The sequence below is a fragment of the Pseudochaenichthys georgianus genome, chromosome 13, assembly GCF_902827115.2.
Source record: "Pseudochaenichthys georgianus chromosome 13, fPseGeo1.2, whole genome shotgun sequence".
Classification (NCBI taxonomy): Eukaryota; Metazoa; Chordata; class Actinopteri; order Perciformes; family Channichthyidae; genus Pseudochaenichthys; species Pseudochaenichthys georgianus.
In genome coordinates this window covers 9,717,705-9,738,958 of record NC_047515.1, presented here as the reverse complement: position 1 = coordinate 9,738,958, position 21,254 = coordinate 9,717,705, and the positions used below count along the sequence as shown (strand labels likewise).

Sequence of the window (21,254 nt, the reverse complement as noted above, 5' to 3'; positions counted from 1 at the left end):
GGTCTTAGTTGCATTTTCCTCAAAAGAAGCTCAGGTCTATTTTAAATGCCAGTATGTTAATGTAGTACTTTCCTATTCACTCAGTATTTTAAGAACAGTGCAATGCTGCCACATGCTGTCTGTTGGTGTATATTTCAGGCAGTGTGTTGAAAATGTATGACCTTTTTTGGGGGCTTTTCCCTTTCCTGTAGTGTGTTATACGGTATAGGGTTTAGTGCATGTAAATGGTTCATCCAGCTGAGTTTAAATGTTATTGGTCCCAACAATTGATATGTTGAAATGAAGTGTTATATTATAGTTTTTCTGATAAATGTGCTGTTATTCATATGTTAATCTGTGCTTTGAATGTATACAGTGTGATAGAGATTTTGTCATTTTTAAATTGTTTGTTGATTTTTATGTGTGTACCTGCCCAGGGACTGCAGATGCAAATTAGCTAATTGCTAAATCTGGTTCTTGTTTAAAAAAAACTAAAATAATAAAGAAATTAGCCATTTCAAACAGTTTAATGAATCCATTTGAACTCCTCCCAGAGAACACCCTGGCTTATAAAGTCCAGAACCTCCAGTGGACTCCAGACTTCCTGGGGGCCGTCACATTGACATGGTCCCGTCCAAAAAACCTCCCTCTGGACTCCTGCTACTTCCTCATATACTACAGGTGAGTTTTATTACCAGCATCTTTTGACCAGCGGATAGATAAGGCGTTATTGACCCTTTATAAAAAAACTGATATCAGCTATAGTATCCACGTTACAGCTGTCGCACTATGCGTTACTAGGGCCAGAGCATGGGGCTCAACTAGCGAGGGCACCGTTCCTAGCCCGTTTGTTATTATGCTGATTGTTATTATTCGTATTCGTATTATTATTCTAATAGGGGTACACATTTGAGAGGCACTTAGCATGCTGAAAAAGTTGTGAAAAATGTGTAATGATGTCAGGACTGGCGGGAAATCGTGAGATTCTGCAGTGAATGGGTTCAAATTTGCTATCGTGCTCCCTACCGCCATCTATGGAAATGCAGTTTTTTAACAACAAAAGAACTTGCACCCTAAGTGCGATTGACCTCAAACTTGCCCACATATCGGAAGTAGATTGGAAACATTCTAATTTGGGTTGGATTGACCACATATCAGGGTGTCATGTGGAAGGAATAGTTGGTAGCTCAAACGGCAAGCTTGTAGTTCAAAGGAAAAAGTACCTTTTTTGCCGATTTTACATTTGTCAAATTATTCACAACTACTCGATATCCACAACATTTTTATTTTAAATTGGCTTTCATGAGCAAAGCCCACCCAAAGGCAGCCATTTAGACATGCTTGATGAGAGTCCAGGCCTGAGGCTATCCACGCTTGAATTTAGAGTTTACGCTTGATGCCTTTACGTCCCCTCATGTTGTGTTTTCATCTCCAGGCTGGTGGGCACCCAGCAGTGGACCATCATGGACACCCACAGCAACAAAACCAGCTACAAACTGGCCGTATTGAAGCCAGACACCACCTACCATGTCAAGGTGCTCACCCAGTGCCTCAGCAGGCTGCACAAGACCAACGAGGTGATCACGGTCAGGACCCCCGAGGGCTGTGAGTATCAATTCTGTCATTATGACTCATTCACTTCAATGCTAAATGACTTACTAGGAAAGTGTAGTGTGGTAGGAGTCCTAATCTGCCCACATCTACACTGTTAGCATGTTGGATGAGCAACCGGAATTTGATTTAAGCTGATCGATCTTTGTGATCCTTCAATAACTTATCAATCGTTTGTGGTGTTCAGTGACCTGATAATTGCAGGTAGCTTCCATGTGTCTCCTCATTATCCGGAAGGAAACGTGGAACTGTCTCAGGCTTATTTATATTAACCTGACTGATCACGTCATGTTAAAAGTGTATGGTTACCATTCAGTGTCCGTAAAGGAAACTGCAGCAAGGCGGTCATTAATGAAAAAATAACACAGACAGGGTGATAAAGTTCCCGATACAAAGTGTTTTTTCTTTTCTTCACTGTCGTCAGTTAAGCCAGCATGAATCCAAAGTTCCGTGCTCTCTACAAATATAAAAATGAATATTCAAAAAGTACTTCATGGTGTTTTCTGATGGAGAAAAATAATGTTTACTGTCAACAGCTGACTTCAAATTGACTGCACACAGTGTCTTTAGCAGAGCATCCTCATTAGCAGCAGTTTGTTAGCAAAATTAATAACATGAATGGCCTAATTGACCAATCAGAATTGAGTATCCAACTAAGCTGTGAAGTAATTTTGGATACTATCAGAAAACTACATGTCCACTCAAATTGTTAATAAGCTAAATCAGATGTTCAGCTGACTTTTTTAATTTGTAATATTAATTATTAAAGTTATTTGCTTTACGGACGTAGCAGAGGCTTTAAAACCAGCACCTTGTAGCCAGCACTGAAAGCATTTCAAAATGTGTTTACTATTATCATCACTGACACATTCAATTATTAGTTGTGCCTCCTTTGTTAAGCACATTAAAGGGGACCTATCATGCAAAATGCACTTTTGTATGTCTTTTATACATAAATATGTGTCCCCGGTGCGTCAGGGAACTCACGCAGCGTCAGAAAATACAACCCTCTCTCTTTTCCTCCGTGCGCAAATCTCTAAAAACGGGGGAACAATGGAGCTGATCCAGATTTGCCATCCGATATGACGTAATTTACCACTATCAGAATCAAAGCCCGACGTGTTTTGGACGTAATATGTTCTTTGTTTACATTAGCAAGCATCGCTAACACTCAGAGCTAACCTGTACTGGAGAGAGCATGTGTGAAGAAGCAGGAAATAAAAAAAGTGAGAAAGCCTTTGAAAAAACACTTCATAGACATGTTTTTTATATATTTGTATATATCTGAGTCCTATGCTATTGACTAAAAATTGCATATAGGTGACCTCTAATACTCCCATCACTTCATTTTGTGTGTGTGTGTGTGTGTTGCAGTGCCCGACCCACCCAGGCACCTGCAGCTGTCTTGCGATAACAGTGAGGACGGGACAGTGGACGTGTCCTGGAAAACCCCCGACAAAGGACACGGCCTCATCAGAGAGTACATTGTGAGTCTTTATTTATACCTGATTCACGTGTCCATTTGTCATCGCCACCAGAAATGAACTGTTTCGAGGAACATGTGTTCAGTCATCTTTATGCATACAGTACATGCAAATCTCTCCGTCTGCTTATCTCATATACAAAGTAGAGGATTAGGGCCTCATTTTTCTATTGTTTTGTTTATTTATTTAGTTTCTAGGTTTTTATATTTTATTGTATTTATTCATTTAGTCTTTTGTCTTCCTTTATTTAACCGAGAGGGATCATTATTTATTTAATTTGTATTATCATATATTTTACCTCCTGTGTCCCTTAACCATTAAACTGTTTTAGTGTGTTGCTAAGCTGCATGTGATGTGTGCCATGTTGTACTTTGATCTGCACCTGGTTTTTGTTGTTGTTTAATATTCTCACCAAAAGTTAAAAATAAAATTGAGTTATTTATCCCTGACTTTAAACTTTAATGGTTGCAGTTATTTACAATATATCCTTTAAATGTGTGTGTGTGTGTGTGTGTGTGTGTGTGTGTGTGTGTGTGTGTGTGTGTGTGTGTGTGTGTGTGTGTGTGTGTGTGTGTGTGTGTGTGTGTGTGTGTGTGTGTGTGTGTGTGTGTGTGTGTGTGTGTGTGTGTGTGTGTGTGTGTGTGTGTGTGTGTGTGTGTGTGTGTGTGTGTGTGTGTGTGTGTGTGTGTGTGTGTGTGTGTGTGTGTGTGTGTGTGTGTCAGGTTGAGTACAGTGAGCATGGAGATCTTGATTGGATGTCCCAGAGATGCACCAGCACCCACAGTGAGGTGAAGGAGCTGCAGCCAGACACTCTGTACAGCTTCAGGGTAAGACACACACACACACACACACACACACACACACACACATGCACATCCTCTATGAAATACAGAAAGAGATGTTTCCACATTCAGTCATGTAGTGGTACCATCATGCACAGAGTGTTTAAATGTTGGCTTGATGATGTTTCCCAGGTTGCAGCAGTGACCAGTCGAGGTGTTGGCAACTGGAGCGAGGTTAAGTCCATCACCCCCAAGAAAGGTTGGTTGTTATATTTGTTTGAATACTTTTCATTTATCGGCTTATTTCATTAAACAGATGCACTTTTTTCAGAATATAAACTAATATTTTTACATACAGTATAAGCAAATCACAACAGAAAAACAAGAACATAAAATAAATGTTATTCAGTGTCAGACATGAGCTGTGGGATTTTGATTGGAACAAGATCTCTCTCATTAGTGATGTTGAACTGGCATGGGATTATTTTCATGAGGCTTTTACTAGAATTATAAACAAACATGCTCCTTTCCGCAAATGTAGGGTGAAAGGGCAAAACAATCCCTGGTTTAGTCCTCAACTGGCCAGCATTCTAAAAGAAAGGGATATTGCCTGGTCAAGGGCCAGAAAATCGAAATCCCAAGTGGACTGGATTGTTTTTAGACAGCTCCGAAATCAATTCACCTTCCTAGTTAAAAAGGCTAAATCTGAGTACTACATTTCTAATACTACTAGTAACTTAAATGATCCAAGGAAATGTTGGAAGGTAATAAAAAACTCATTTGGAACAGAAACTAAAAATGAATTACCAGCCTGCATTGTTAAAGACTCGCAAACCCTCACTGACAAATCGGCCATTCTCAACTGCTTTAATGAACATTTTATTTCATCTGGTTCTTTGTTTGAGTCCCTACATTCGGGCCCTGGACAGAACATTGATTCCTCATCACCTTCATCCCATCACATGGCTCAGCCATTCAATTTTACTTTTATCGAGGTGATAGAGGTCCATAAAGCATTGCAGAATCTGGATCCACACAAATCGGCAGGTCCGGACACACTTCCTCCTCATTTTCTTAAATTAGCAGCCGACTTTATAGCTGAGCCGCTTACTTATCTTTTTAATTGAACTCTTTCCAATAATGAGATTCCTAACATATGGAAATCTGCATATGTTCTTCCTTTACTGAAAGGAGGGGATCCCTCATCTGTTAATAATTATAGGCCAATTTCAAAATTATGTGTTGTAGCGAAGGTCCTCGAAAAGCTTCTCAGTGAACAACTTAAATTATACTTGGACACAAATGATATTTTGTCAGAACACCAATCCGGTTTTAGAAAACAACACAGCACAACAACTGCTGCTATTAAAGTGGTGAACAACATAATTGAGGCATTGGACTGTAAAAAGTATTGTGCAGCTCTATTTATTGATTTGTCAAAGGCATTTGACACAGTTGATCATATCATCCTGACAGAAAGACTTCACAGTATCGGCTTATCTAGGCATACTGTAGGTTGGTTTTTAAATTATTTATCAGCGAGAACCCAATGCGTCCAATTTTCTGGGTCCTTTTCTTCCTTCCTCCCGATAGCAAAGGGTGTGCCACAGGGTTCCATATTAGGACCCATTCTTTTTACCATATATGTAAATAATCTATGTAATAATTTAGCAAATGCTTCTTACCATTTTTATGCAGATGACACTGTTATTTATTGTTCCTCCGCTTCTATAGAGCAAAGTCTAGATTTCCTCCAGTCTGCCTTTGATGTCATACAAACACATTTATATCAACTAAAGTTGGTATTAAATGCTGAAAAATCCAAAGTAATGATATTTTCGAATGGCAAAAAGTTACCATCTGTTCTACCCAATATTTGTACTGCACAAGGGACTGACATTGAGAGGGTCACTACTTACAAATATCTGGGATTTCTTATTGAACAGAACTTGTCTTTCAAGTTACAAACGGAAAATGTTGTTTCAAAGCTAAAAATAAAATTAGGTTTCTTTTACAAGAATAAATCCTGTTTCTCTTTTCAGACAAGGAAACATCTGATATCTGCAACGTTTTTACCTGTATTAGATTATGGTGACCTGCTATACATGAATGCCTCTGACCAATGCCTAAAGAGCTTGGATACTGTGTACCATTGTGCCTTGCGATTTATCACTGGATGTGGATATCGAGTACACCATTGCACTTTATATGCTGCTGCTAATTGGCCATCTTTGTCTGCTCGCAGACTTTCCCATTGGTTGGGTTTTATTTATAAATCTCTGCTTGGGTTGGTTCCCTCCTACATTTGCACATATATGTGTCAAAGAGAAAGTCCATATGGCCTGCGCTCCCAAGATTTTATTCAGATGCTGGTTCCTACAGTGAGAACAAAACTGGGAAAAACAGCTTTTAGATATGCTGCCCCCACAGCTTGGAACAATGTACAGAAGGAGCTGAAACTCTCAGATTTAGTCACTATGGGGGAATTCAGGTCCATCTTAAAGGACAGAGAACACAACACCATTGGTCGATGTGAGTGCTCGTATATCCTGAAATCGTTTTAAATGTTGCCAGTTTTTGAATGATTTTAATAGTTTGTTTTACTTCGCATATTGACTGGCTAATGTGCCATTTTATTTGTGTTTTACAGCTGTATTTGTCTGCCTTTCATGTCTGTGTTTTATATGTTGTAACTTTGTACAGTACATGCTGCCCTTCTTGGCCAGGTCACTCTTGGAAAAGAGATTTTAATCTCATTGAGTTTTTTACCTGGTTAAATAAAGGATATATAGCTGCGGTCAAATGTCAAGCTCTATGCTGTGAAATGTAATTACGAATTCCTGTCCAAAATGTCATTTCAATACAATTAAGTAAAGGATCCTTTGCAGCAAGGCTGTCATAAATGAAAAAGGTACAACAACACACTGAAGATGCACATAACCACGACGCAGATTACACGGCCACAATCTAAATAAACGAACCACTTGGCTCACAATATTGACAAATAAATGTATTTTATTGATTACAAAATGTTATAGTGCTTCCACTTAGAAAAACATAGTTGACAGCAATGTAACTTAAAAATACAGCAGCACTTATCGAGGTTTTCTTTAACTGTCACGTAAAATGTTGCTTCTTCAAGGAATGCTGGGATGGCATCATCTCTTTTCCTTTGTCAAATACCAATATCAAAGGCTGTCAGAAAGAAGCCTTGGAGCATGTTTCATAAGCATTTAAAGAACTCCACCAGCTCAATTCACTAGGAAGTTTCAAATAGCTGACTACTTCAAACTTCTGAGTCACGTTACTCGTTTGGAAACCTTGCTAGGCAAAAAAGCAGTCCCTGCGGTTTGATAGTCGTGCTACCCTCTGCCTGTTTTCAGGAAGTGTCCCACTCATCAGTTATGGCCAGAAATAACTTGGAAACACATTCAAGTGTTTCGAAACATCCTCTTGTGAACCATGACCATGTTTGGATAATTAAATTAGAAACGACTACATTTAGATGATACAATAAGTAAATTAGTACAGTACATGGTGAGTTTATACTTTGTTGTACAAAAAATGTGTAGTATGGAAGCAAGCAGATGGAACATTGTGATTGAATTTGAATTGCCATCCTTTAGGCTGCTGACCTTGAAGATACACACTCTTTAAACTGTTCAAATAAACAGCCCACAAATGACGTAAAGTCCTTATCTCCCTGCTCTCTGTGTGCTGCAGCTCTGCCCCCCCCCTCTGTGATCGCCGACAGCATCACCAACGACTCCATGAGCCTTTCATTCAGCTTCAACTCCCCGTACGAGGTGAGAGCTCCCCTTCAGATTGTCTCCTTAAAAGCTTGTTTTTTTCTGCCTGTATAAACCTGATTGAGAGGGCTCTTCTTCTTCTTCTTAAAGGTGAAGCAGTACATAGTGATTCTGTACTGGCAGTTTGACACACATGTTAAGGAGAGCAGAAACTACACGGTCACACAGGGGATCCTGAAAGGTACCGTTTGTGTTAGATTATTTTTGTAAGTCAATTACACTTCCACAGATGACTCACGTACATGTTGTTGTGTCTGTTCGCAGCTACTAACCTGACAGCAGGCACAGTGTATGAGGTGGCTGTTTGGGCTCACACCAGTATAGGAGACAGTCCCACCGCCCTGTCCCATCATCAGACCATTGGCTCTCAGCCGGAGCGGCCCCTCCTCAAAGCCCGGGCCCTCAACCAGACTGCTGTGGACTGCAGCTGGACCATCGGCAATGCCACCGCTCAGGTACTGCACATTACCGTCAATACGTCTTGATGTCTTAAAAAACACCCCCCCCCCCCCCCCCCTGCCAGAAACGCCTCGATTGGGCTCGTTTGTTTACTTCTGTTACATATTGACATCACTATGTAACACTAACGCTTCTATTGGCTATACTCCAACACATTGTACATGATAGGCTAAGGGAAGGGACATCTCAGCCAGTGTTTTCACGTGTTGCACTGATTAGCATGAAAGGGTCTGAGTAGGCTCAATATGAGATACAGATTATGTGATTACCTGAGAATAAAAAAATAGTCTTCGTCTAAAATCCTAACAGTCCATAGAAAACCTGTTTATGAAGTGCAACATTAGATTAGGCTTAGAAAATGTATCATTAGATGTTTTCGCCCTAATTGCCTTTTAGGGCTTAACTTAATGTTTCGTATCAGGATATTGTTTTAAATTTCCTCTGAACCACTTCACTGAGTCAGCACTTATCTCTGCTGTGTGTGTGTGTGTGTGTGTGTAGGTGTACGGTGTGTTTTACGCCACCCTCCTTCCTGGACCTGTACCACAGCCCGCGTCAGTTCCGCTCCACGTCTCTCAGCCTCACAGTGACGGTGGACAGCGACGAACAGTATCTCTTCCTGGTGAGTCTTCTCAACGTCCCACCGACTTCCTCTCAGTGACATCTTTCACACTGAGAAGTTTGTGAAATCTAATTTTTTTTATTTCAAGTTCAAATGGGAACAGTGATATCATCCACAGCTTTGTCATCACTTAAGTGACTAAATAATTCGTTTTTAAAAGTGAAGCTCAATAAGCAGGGTCTCTTGAAGATAGGGTTGGGTATTATAGGTGACGCAAGCAACAGTCAACTAAACTTTTAAAATGAGTTTCTAAAACCGAGAGCGGTAAAGCTTGCAGCTTGTAGGGGACATTGGAAAATGTAATGTAAGTATTTTAAAAAAAAAAATAATAATGACTTTTATGTTGGATCTCGGGGCAGATTAGTACACCATTAAAGTCTAGCATGATAGTTGTAATATACTGTATTCACGTATGGCAAACATAGATGCATTTGCCTTCCATAGACAGTCAGTGTAGTATTCTATCAGGCTGCCATTGTTTTATTTAGTTGCATCAGTCCTAGTGTAATAATGAGGACATCTTTACAGTGCTGTTTGTGTTTTCCTTCAGGTGCGTGCCGTCTCTCCCTACCTGGGTCCTCCCTCGGACTACGCTGTGGTGAAAATGATTCCCAATGAGCGGCTGCCACCCAGAAACCTCCATCGTGTGCGTGTGGACAGAACTCAGGCCACGCTGAAGTGGCAGCCCCCGTACGACGCCCCCAACGCAGCTCTGGTACGACACTGCTTATGGGGAAGGGGATTCATGATGATGAGCATCAGGGTCAGGAGGGTTGACTGATTAGGGTGGAAAAAAACAAATGGTTGGATTCTCTGTGAGGCAAATGCTGATATATTTACACCGGGGTTATTACGTGTACTACAGTATAATAAATGTATGCCCATTCAAATATTGTCCCATTTAATATTATGCTTTATTTTGACATAAAAACAATTGATAGGCAGACTATAGGTCAAATGAAATCCTCCTTGGCATGCTTCTTTGAGCATTTCTATCTGCATTTCTTTGGCCAGAACTACCTGGAAGTAGCTTAGTAACATTCTCCCTCACATAGTCTACTACTACTAAAGTACACAGACGTACAACTCTGTTTACCCTCTAATAAGTAAAGCAACAATCCCCATAAATCCACTCGCACAACTCTATCAATCAATCAATCAATCAATCAATCAATCAATGTTTATTTATATAGCCCAATATCACAAATGTTACATTTGTCTCAGTGGTCTTCACAGTGTGTACAGAATATCAGTATGACAATACGACCCTCTGTCCTTAGACCCTCACATCGAAAAAAACTTCCGAAGAAAACCCAGTTTAAAGGGAAAAATGGGAGAAACCTCAGGGAGAGCAACAGAGGAGGGATCCCTCTCCCAGGACGGACAGACGTGCAATAGATGCCGTGTGTAAATTGAAAAGATAATACATTTGCAACATAGGTAGTCCAAATGTTTGGAAATGCATGTGTGTATAATAGGAAGATGAATCCACGAGGATATCCATCCAGGACCGATGATCCAGGACCACAGCCATGACTCGCGATCCAGGGCTCGCGATCCAGGACACAGGACCGCAGGATCATCCATGACTCCGGATCCCGGCGTATATAGACACCAAAAAGAAAGACATTTGGGGAAGCTGGGTTAATCGGAACATGAGAGTACACAGGTATAGACAGAGAGAAGGAAGAAGTAAGATGTCCCCTGACAAACTAAGCCTATATCAGCAAAACTAGGGGCTGAATCTAATCAGCCCTAACTATAAGCTTTATCAAAAAGGAAGGTCTTAAGCGCACTCTTAAAAACGGATAGGGTGTCTGCCGCCCGAACACAAACTGGAAGCTGATTCCACAAATGTGGAGCTTGATAAGAAAAGGCTCTGGCTCCCATTGTACTTTTAGAGATTCTAGGAACAACCAACAACCCTGCATTCTTGGAACGCAATGCCCTAGTAGGACAGTAGGGTATAATGAGTTCTTTAAGGTAAGATGGCGCCTGCCCATTAAGGGCTTTGTAGGCGAGAAGAAGAATTTTAAATTCTATCCTGTGTTCTATAGGGAGCCAGTGTGAGGCAGCCAGCACAGGAGTAATGTGGTCCCTTTTCCTAACTCTGGTTAGTACACGGGCTGCAGCATTTTGAATCAGCTGAAGCGACTTGACTGACTTCTTGGTACTCCCTGATAATAAAGAGTTACAATAATCCAGCCTAGAAGTAACAAATGCATGGACTAGTTTCTCTGCATCGTTTTGAGGCAAGATATGCCTGATTTTTGCAATGTTACATAGATGGAAGTAGGCGGTCCTTGAAATTGATTTTATGTGGGCGTTAAAGGATAAATCCTGATCAAATATAACACCAAGATTCCTTACAGTCTCACTGGAGGCCAAATTAATGGCATCCATAGTTAGTATATCTTTAGATAATTTGTTTCGTAGATTCTTCGGGCCAAGTACAATAACTTCAGTTTTGATCGTGTTTAACATCAAAAAGTTTAAGGTCATCCACGTTTTTAAGTCCTTAAGGCAGTCTTGAATTTTATTTAGATGATTAATTTCATCAGGCTTGATTGATAAATATAGTTGAGTATCATCCGCATAACAATGAACATTTACAGAATGATTCCTTATAATATTGCCTAACGGAAGCATATATAATGTGAACAAAATAGGTCCGAGCACTGAGCCCTGTGGCACTCCATGGCTAACTTTGGTTTGCGTGGAAGATTCATCGTTAACACGTACAAACTGAGAGCGTTCAGATAGATAGGACCCAAACCAGCCTAAAGCAGTTCCCTGTATGCCAACTAAGTGCTCTAGTCTTTGCAATAGGATATCATGGTCGATAGTATCAAATGCAGCGCTGAGATCGAGCAAAACAAGAATAGAGACAAGTCCTTTGTCTGAGGCTATTAGAATGTCATTTGTGACTTTAACCAGAGCTGTCTCTGTGCTATGATGTGTTCTAAAGCCAGACTGAAAATCTTCAAATAAATCATTGTTTTTTAAGTAATCACACAACTGTTTTGCGACCGCTTTCTCAAGAATTTTTGAGAGGAACGGAAGATTAGAAATAGGTCTATAGTTGGCTAAAACCTCTGGATCGAGGTTGTGCTTTTTAAGAAGCGGTTTTATCACTGCTACTTTGAATGATTGTGGAACAGAGCCTGATAATAAAGACATATTCATAATATTTAATAAAGAAGTGCTAATTAATGGAAAAACTTCCTTCAACAGCTTAGTTGGAATTGGGTCTAACATGCACGTTGATGGTTTAGAAGAGAGAATCATTGAATGTAATTGTTCAAGGTTTATGGCTGAAAAGCATTCTAGTTTACTATCTAGTGTAATATTAGAACTTACGTTTCCGGGAGCTGTTGATAACACTATACTAGTCAAAGGCAAGAGGTCATTCATTTTGTTTCTAAGAGTAACAATGTTATCTTTAAAAAAGCACATAAAATCATTACTACTGAGTGCTAAGGGAATAGAAGGCTCAATCGAGCTGTGGCTCTCTGTCAGCCTGGCTACAGTGCTGAAAAGAAATCTTGCATTATTCTTATTCTCATCTATTAATGAAGAGTAGTAGGCTGCTCTCGCTTTACGCAGTGCTTTCTTATATTCATTGAGAGTAATATGCCAAATTAAATGAGATTATTCAAGTTTAGTGGAACGCCATATCCTTTCAAGTTGTCTAGACTTTTGCTTTATTTTGCGGGTTTTGGCATTATGCCATGGAGCTAATCTATGTTGTTTTATTTTCTTCTTTTTCAAAGGAGCAACAGAGTCTAATTTTATTCGCAGCGCATCTATAGCACTATCAACAACATGATCAATTTGGGGTGGTGTACATTTTGTATAAGTTTCCTCCCCTACATGCAGACATGCTATCGAGTTAAGTATTGGTGGAATCTCTTCCTTAAATGTGGCTATAGCACTAACAGATAGGTTTCTGCTGCAAGAGCTATTGACTAATGCTTTGTAGTCTCGTAATAGTACTTCAAAAGTTACTAAGAAATGGTCGGATACAGCAGGATTATGCGGTTCGACTAATAGTTGCTCAATTTCAATACCATAACTCAGAACAAGGTCGAGAGTGTGATTATAGCAGTGGGTTGGTTTATTTACACTCTGACAGAAACCAACAGAATCTAATATAGAGTTAAATGCAACAGTAAGGCTATTTTTATCATCGTCAACATGAATATTAAAGTCACCTACGATAATTACTTTATCTGTTTTAAGAACCAAAGTTGATAAAAACTCAGAGAATTCTGATAAGAATTCTGAATAAGGACCTGGTGCACGATACACTGTAACAAAGAAGATTGGCTACACTGTATACAACTGCAGGTGTCAGCAGTAATAAGATCATGCTCATTCTTTGCTATGCTAACGGACCACATCCATAATGTCTTCAATGTAGCCAAAGGGCACATTATGGCCAGGGGGATTTAAACATTCCATACCTCAACAGATTTTCCCTGTAAAGAAAAATGAATTGCCAGATATCAGAAACCCTGATTAACACCTTAAAGGTCCCATGTCATGGCCATTTCTCCTGATCATAATTCCATTGTTGAGGTCCACTAGAATAGATTTACATTGTTCAATGTTCCAAAATCACATTGGTTTCTCATACAGCATCTCTGTATAGTATGTGTATTCACTCTCTGTCCTAAACGGCTTGTTGGAGCTCCTGCCCCCCCCTCCCTATGAGCCCAGTGGCCGCCTGCGAGACAGCGAGACACAGCGACACCCAGCCCGAAACCAGCCCAAACACACACACACGTGTGGGTGTGGAAGCTAACCTAACGGCTCCGCGGATAGGTATGGGCACGTAACTGCACCCAGGAAGACAACGATGGAAAAGAAAAATCTTCAACGAGGCGTTCTGGGGCATATGCAAAAGGCGCCTTTAATGCGTTAGCAGGACTTTTCAGGGTGAACCAATCAGGTTTAAAATCTTAGAGTTAAACAGAATCTTCTTAATAAACAATGTATTTGGAATCAACTATTAGAATAATGCTGAATTGCTTTGTTTTTTGTTTTGGTGTATGATCATAAATCCGACTGATGATAATCAGAGATCTTGTTGCGTGTTATTCTGACTTCTATCTTCTCTCTGTTTATATGTAGACGTATGCAATCCACGTGCGGGATGTGATCCGTAAGGAGGAGTATGACTACAAGCTGACCACCAAGAACAACACGGTGGAGTACCTGCTGAAAGGCCTGGAGCCCGGAGGCAGATACAGCGTCTCTGTCCGCCTGCGCAACATGAGCAAGGAGGCCAGCTTCACCCTCAGCACAGGTACAAGCTGTACATCATACATTTGTGACTGTGGTGCATTCTCACCTCTTTCAATGATAACATACTAAGTTCCCGCCAATCTAAATAAATGTAAGTAAATGTATATATGATTTTCATTCTTTACAAAAAAATGCATTTTATCCTGAGAAAAAGAATCCCCCTTCTGCAGTTCCTCTTCCGGCTCCAGAAGCTCTGAAGATTTTGACAGAGAACGACCACGTGTTCCTCTTCTGGAAGAGTCTGGCCGTCAGGGAGAAGGGCTTCAATGAGAGCAGGGTGAGGCGAGGGTCACCAATATCTTTAAATCCCTCTTTTCGACACCATAACTTGCATCAAGGGTTGGATATAAGTATTTGTCTAGGAATTGTTTTTAATTGTATTTCTCTAAAGAATAATGATCTTCTGATCTACTGAATATAGTCTAATATCAGTCCAAAATAAGCATCTTTTGTCATTCCTTGAAGTTCTATGGTTCTGCACTAAAGCTGTTGTTTTTCACCTGTTCAAAAGTCATTAACAAAAGAAAAGCAATCTCCGATGATCAGATTTGAAGATAAAAATGGTTAAGCTTTTCTCTTCTCACTTACCGCTCAAGGCTTCCATTGCTTTGTGCTGTTTGTATTCCCCATTAACTTGAACATGCTGTTTACAGGGCTACGAAGTGCATGTGTATGAGAGTGTGACCAATCAGACGTCGTTCCTGGGAAACACCACGGAGACGTATTTCCGCATCAGCAGCCTGCTGCTGGGACACAACTACACCTTCTCTGTGCAGGCCCGCTGCCTGCTGAGCGGACAGCTGTGTGGGGAGCCCGCCCTGCTGCTCTACAACCAGCTGGCCGCAGGTACACACACACTTACTTCATGACTTACTTCCAGACGTACGTCAACATGTAATGACAAAACGCGGAATGTGAACTGACGTCAGGCGGAAACAATCACAATAAGCTGATCCTGATCAATTCTGGATCGTCGTGAATATCCTCATAAGAGTCCTTTAAAAAGCTGACGAGTTTGCTCTCAAGGTCGATAGTAGAAAAGATGCCTTCAATTAAAAAAATTAAATGTTATCATATCAACTTATCTGTTGTGCACAACAATTATTCAATATTAAAACAAAAGTGTAATTGTAGTCATGCAATACAAACATACTATATATTTTGTTCTCAGAGATAATGTCAGGTGAAGCTATTTCCATATGTGTTGATCGTATTTGGATGATAACCGGGGTAATTGTGAATTTAAATGATTTTGTCCATGTCCAGGGGCCGTCGATGCGTCCCGCGGTGAGGGCCACTCAGGGGACATGGCTGCGGTGGTGGTCCCGGTGCTCTTCCTGCTGCTGCTGGGGGTCTGCGGGGGCTTGGTGGCGCTCTACCTCCGACACCGCCGTCTGCAGAACAATTTCACCGCCTTCGCAAACTCGCATTACAACTCCCGCCTGGGCTCGGCCATCTTCTCCTCCGGGGACGATCTGGGTGAGACCATTAAAATACTTTTAAAATGTAGACCCGCAATGCAAACCAGCAGGGTGGGAGGGTTACTTTAAGAATGTTTTCTGAGTATCAAAATATATTGGTGATGTAATCTGATTACTTTCCATTGCTTTTGGATAAACTCAATATCAAATGCGATGCAAATAAAAACGATTAGAAAATAAATAACAATAAGATGTTTTTTTTACTGAAGTGTATGTAACAATATAACCTTAAAAAAGAAAAAAACAAGATATTCATGTAAAAAATGTACAGTAGTAACAGTAATAGTTTACAAATGCTGTTTAAGCCAAAAACTACTGTTATACTGTATTGTATTTAAAGCAAAGAAAAATGTAATTAGCCTAAATATAAACCATAAGGAAAATTCATTCTGTAGGTCTACCTATAATATATGAATATTTAGTTCAAATGTATTATAACATTGTAAGCATGCTAGTAATCTCAGTTTACTAACTATTACTATTGTTTTAGTTCTGTAACATAGTGACATCACTATGTAACACTCGCGATTCTATTTGCTAGCTCTCCAACACATTGTACGTGTTAGTCTAAAGGCCCTGTCACACTGTCCCGAAATGGACACCCGATGGACACACGATAAAGGAAATGTTCAAATTCGGCTGTGATCGTAGCAACATCGGGCCATTCGTGAGGGCATCTAAGCCATCGTACGAACGCCGGTGGAGTTTCTCAGGCTCCGGCAGCAACTTCGTGAGCGGCAACTTCGTGAGCGGCAACTTCGTAAGGCACTCGTGAGGGCATCTTGTCAAATCGTGTCATCTTCGTGTTATCATCGGTGCATTCACCCTCACTCTGATCGGGGCGAATGCCCGATGGCACCGATGATAACACGATGCCCTCACGATGGCCTTACGAAGGGCAAAAGTGACACACGAATTCCACACGAAAATGAACCTTCTCAAGGTCCTTCGGTAATTTTTTGGCATGCCAAAGATTTTGCCTCCGCTCACGAAGTTGCTGCCGGAGCCTGAGAAACTCCACCGGCGGTCATACGATGGCTTAAGATGCCCTCACGAATGGCCCGATGTTGCCACGATCACAGCCGCATTTGAACATTTCCTTTATCGTGTGTCCATCGGGTTGTTTTATTGCACAACAAAATCATGTAAATATATTATGTAAATAACCCAATTTGTGTTGCTGTGAAACTAAAAAGGATATAATATATTATTTTGAAGGACAGTTGACAGGAAATTGTTGTTGTTATGGAAACAACATTATGGAGAAAACGTAATATTTTCTACATATAAAGACGGAGAAAGTAAAGAACAAAGTCTGAAAATATCAGTACAGTATCATAGTACTGTAACATAATTGTTTTTGGTACTTTCGTTGCAGTTGTATCATGTCTTAAATGTAATGTAAATGTTGCCTTCGTGTGTGGTTCGGGGCCATCTTCGTGCAAAATTCACAATTCCATATTCGTGTGTCCATCGGGTGTCAACTTCGGGACAGTGTGACAGGGCCTTAAGGGGCGGGACATTATCAACACATCTCTAAGTGGTTGACCAATCACAACAGAGCCGACCAGCTAACCAATCAGAGCAGACTGGGCCCTGGTTTCAGACAGAGGGTGAACAAATAGGCAGTATGAGAAAAATAAAGAGCTTTTTGAACATTAAAGCACGGAGACATGTCCCAGTAGAGACACTACATGCCAATATGACCCTGAACATTTGCATAACAGGGCTCCTTTAACTTTGATCTCTCTCCTCTTCGTTTCAAGGTGATGATGATGAAGATGATCCCATGATCAGCGGTTTCTCAGACGACGTTCCCATGGTCATCGCGTAGCAAGACGTCCCTCCATTAGCTGTTTCTCTCTTCTCTTCTCCCCTTCTCTTCTTCCGTCCGCTTTACTCCCCTTTACTCCCCCTCAGTGGTACGACGGAGTGAGGAGGAAGCAGGCGAGCACTCTCACTCCCAAAGCCGTCGAAGGGATACCACCTTAATGAGCAGGAACCGTGAAGACAAATGGAAAAGTGTAAAGAGAGAAAGAGATATTTTTCAAATATACAATGCACTTTTTTTGGATGCGCAATAACTTATTTTTTATAATGTTAAATATATATATATGGGGTCAAAAAAGGACTGGGAGGAAAAAAAAGTGGACACTGAAGCAAACTGTGAAGGATTTGAGTTTGTCGAGACCCTGTTTGTAATGCAAACTCACTATCCATAGGGCGGTTCGTTGCTTAAAGCCAAAATAAGCATCCAGACTGTAACATAGAATGCAAAAAAAACACACACATAGGAAAAATAATACAGATGTATAGACAAATGATGTATAGAAGATGTATGAAAAGAAAATATCAGAGCAGTAATGGTAACATATACATGTACTATACCAGTATATGTTTCAATTGGTGCCCCGTGTGAGGCCGCCTGACGAGCCAATCATGTTTCCTCCTTTACAGAATCTGAATAATGTGTCGATTTCAATGATCACCGGTTTGGAAACTGTCTATTATTGTAAACTCATTAACAAGTCTTTGAAACTTACCTGAAGAGCTGAGTCATGGGATCGTCCAATGGCACCGTGTAGTGACCTCACACCTTTATTTTTCCACCACCAGCACACTGTTGTCTGTCTGTATGTAGACGCAAAAGATAAAAGAATGTTCCTATCCCCCACAGTAAAGTCCAGATCATCGGATCTATTTGTAAATATTGGCTTTGAATATGTCCTCTCCTTGTAATGCTGCACCATCATTCTGTAAATGTTTTTTTTTTGTATCATTCTGGACCACACATTTTTCGTCCCCAGCATTTTGCCATTGCTGCAGTCGTAGAGAAAGGTTCTCAGGGAACTGTGTCGGAGCGGACACCAGCGCAGCGACACCATCACCTCCAGGGCTCAGGCAGAATCATCTACTGCTGGACAGGTACAGAGACCTCTGAAGAGGCACTGGCAGTGACCGGAAGAGGCTGATGCAGTTCAGTTGTGATGAAGAGTCAGGTTTGGGCTTGGCATTGAGTTCAGAAAAAGATTAAGAGGGTTGATTCGATCGTAAAAGAAAACGTGCTTTGACCTATCTTTAGTAGTGTCTAGTGGTGCAGACAGCTTCTAGAGGCATCTGTGACCTGTATTTCCAGAAGCTGTTTGCTTGTTGCTCGAGCTTGATTTTCACAGGCCTGACTTTCGATGCGAAACAAGAACCTCTGAAACTGTTGACACCATTTCTAAACCCTGGTATGCATGGTCAAATACATGTTTTAATCAAGGTACAACATGTGGTACTGACGTCTTGTTGACATGCGGACTTCTCGTGGGGCTAGCTGACCATTGACTGTAGGAAGCTCAGCATGCTTGCTAGCTAATCATGTTCAAGAGCGAGCCAGTTACTAAAGGCAACCAAGTTAGCTAGTAGTCCAGCTATTAAATCAATGATATACATTCTTACAATTATTCCAGCTAGCTAGTAGCCTGCTAGTTATCTTGGCCTTTAACCAGAAACAACGTTAGAGATCAAGCTTTTTGTTCTCACTTTTAGGCATTATTTTTATAACGATATAAAAGTGCTCATCTTTTGAATTACATTTTAGTAAGCCAGAAAACTAAACATACAATATTTATTTCTGCAAAGAGCTCTCTTTTTCCTAAAGACTGGCGATATCAACGTTCGGTCTGGTCATTGATTGACGACAACTCCTAAAATTAGCAAATGAGTCTTAATTTGCCACGTGATTTAATTTGCTTTGTTGTCATTTACCAAGTCATAATTGTTTGGTGGATTTATGTTTGCTTTGGTGAGGGAATCAAATTAATATGTTTTAATGGAAATAACTAGATGTTTTACCTAAAATGTAATGTTACGGTTATTGGTGTAACTGGGCCAACAGTTTCTGGAAACATACATTCTTTAAAAACATTTGAAAATCGTATTATTTAATTCTGTGAGCAACACATTTTTACTAACCTGCATTTTATTGCTGTGGCGGCTGAGAGCCACGTCTCAAAAACTGGTCAGGCGACACCTTAAAAACAAAAGTCATGGCTTGACACTAAGTGTTCGTGACAATCGTGTTTTTTTGTTATTTGAATGGTCCTTTTAATCAGCAGTTAGTAACAGTTGAGCGATAAAACATTATGAGGATCATCGTGTTAGTTCTGCGCGTGCCCCCAACCTGACTCTGGTCTGTGAACAGATGTTCGGCCTGAGCCTTTTGAACTGATGCTGTTCTGCTTTCTATTCACCTTGTTGTTTTGTTCGTTAAGATGTCTTCATGAATGTATTTTATATCTGTACTTTTAAAGGTACTGTCCCAGCTCATTATGCTACTAAGTGAGTGCACACTCTCTGGTTTTACCGTTGCTACAGTAACGACGTAACCCATTCACGATGGACGACAGACTTTGTGTTTGCACTCTGTAGACTGGCTTCTGCAGACGAGTCTTAGTTTGTTCAACCCAGAGCAACAAACCATTTGTGTCCAGATATTTACCCAAAACCATTAAACAGTCAGTTCTGACATTAATTTGAAGGTTTCCTCAAGACTTCATCTTGATTTCACGCAGCTCTCTGTTCATCATTTAGTTTGTTGGCCTTAAAATCAGATGTTCTGGCATGAATGCTGTTTTTTGCTCTGTGGAGTTTCTGTTCTCGGATGTTCTGTTTTGCCACATAATGCCTTATTAGAACACATTGGGTTTCTATGTAATGTACTGTTTGTATGATAGAACACATGTGCACATGCATGCAAACACACAGTCACACACAACCCTGTACACACAGCTAAGCAGGCGGAAAAGTAGGCTAATATTTGGGCATTTGGTTAATTTTGTCGGATCACTGCTCCTTCCTGCGCCGGCTGCGGAGCCGGCCGCTCCATCTCTTTTACAGGTCAGGGTTTACACGTGTACAAAGTTTAATTATTGGTTATCATGTGACCGTTTGCTCCCCACTTGTCTTAATGTTGACTCTTGTCAAATAGTTTGCTTCAAAATGTTGTTTGGCACAGAGTTTGATCATGTTGGCCATGTTTGAAGGTTTTAATGTCTTGCTTGCTTATCTCGGAGGTTGCAAGAACAATGAGACGTTGGAGAAACAGTGTGAGGTGTTTGAAAAAGAAAAAACACTTACACTGAAATAAAGTTGCTGAAAATCAAACTGTCGACAATTTGTTTGTGTAAGGTGGTTAAAGATGTCAGTTAAAGAGGTGGAGATATACCATATATGTTGTTGTTACGGAAAGCAGGGAGAAGATGTGGTTTATTTTATGATGAAACGCACTGCAGCGTACAGATGGCAGGCTCCCACGGGGTCAGCATGATGAGCGTTCAACAGATCCATGAGGAAAACAGAAGGCGCCCTGAGAATGACCCTGGTTTGAAAGAAGAAAATGCATAAATTATAATTGAATGTGAATCGCAATAAATATAAATGAATTGCATTTGAAAATTCAAAAACAAAAACAGGATATATTAAGGTCATTTTCTAATTCTATCTTTGAACCATTGATTCAATATGTAATATTTGCGGAATCATGCCACTTTAGAGCTGCAACGATAAGTCCTCTTATCGATTCGTTGATACTATTCAACAACTATAAGAATAATTGAATAGGTAGATCTGAACTTGCCAAAAATAGACATTTAAAGGAAATCTTTTATGAAATTGTATAGACTAAACATTCCAAGTCAAGGTTCCCAGCATATGATACAGCAGCTCCCTCA

At 40.4% G+C, this 21,254-nt stretch overlaps 1 protein-coding gene across 1 annotated transcript in view; it reads left to right on the top strand.

Annotated features, from left to right (window-relative positions):
* Positions 1-20,688, top strand: part of LOC117456902 (sortilin-related receptor-like) — a 146,572-nt gene extending 125,884 nt beyond the window's left edge. Inside the window, 16 exon segments of the mRNA XM_034096765.1 lie at positions 534-660; positions 1,415-1,584; positions 2,965-3,077; positions 3,797-3,901; positions 4,049-4,115; positions 7,580-7,662; positions 7,756-7,846; positions 7,930-8,120; positions 8,626-8,649; positions 8,651-8,746; positions 9,297-9,461; positions 13,883-14,057; positions 14,227-14,333; positions 14,710-14,902; positions 15,323-15,535; positions 17,304-20,688. Coding sequence (XP_033952656.1) covers positions 534-660; positions 1,415-1,584; positions 2,965-3,077; positions 3,797-3,901; positions 4,049-4,115; positions 7,580-7,662; positions 7,756-7,846; positions 7,930-8,120; positions 8,626-8,649; positions 8,651-8,746; positions 9,297-9,461; positions 13,883-14,057; positions 14,227-14,333; positions 14,710-14,902; positions 15,323-15,535; positions 17,304-17,371 — 1,988 coding nt within the window. The 3' untranslated portion in view covers positions 17,372-20,688.
* Positions 20,689-21,254: the final 566 nt, after the last annotated feature.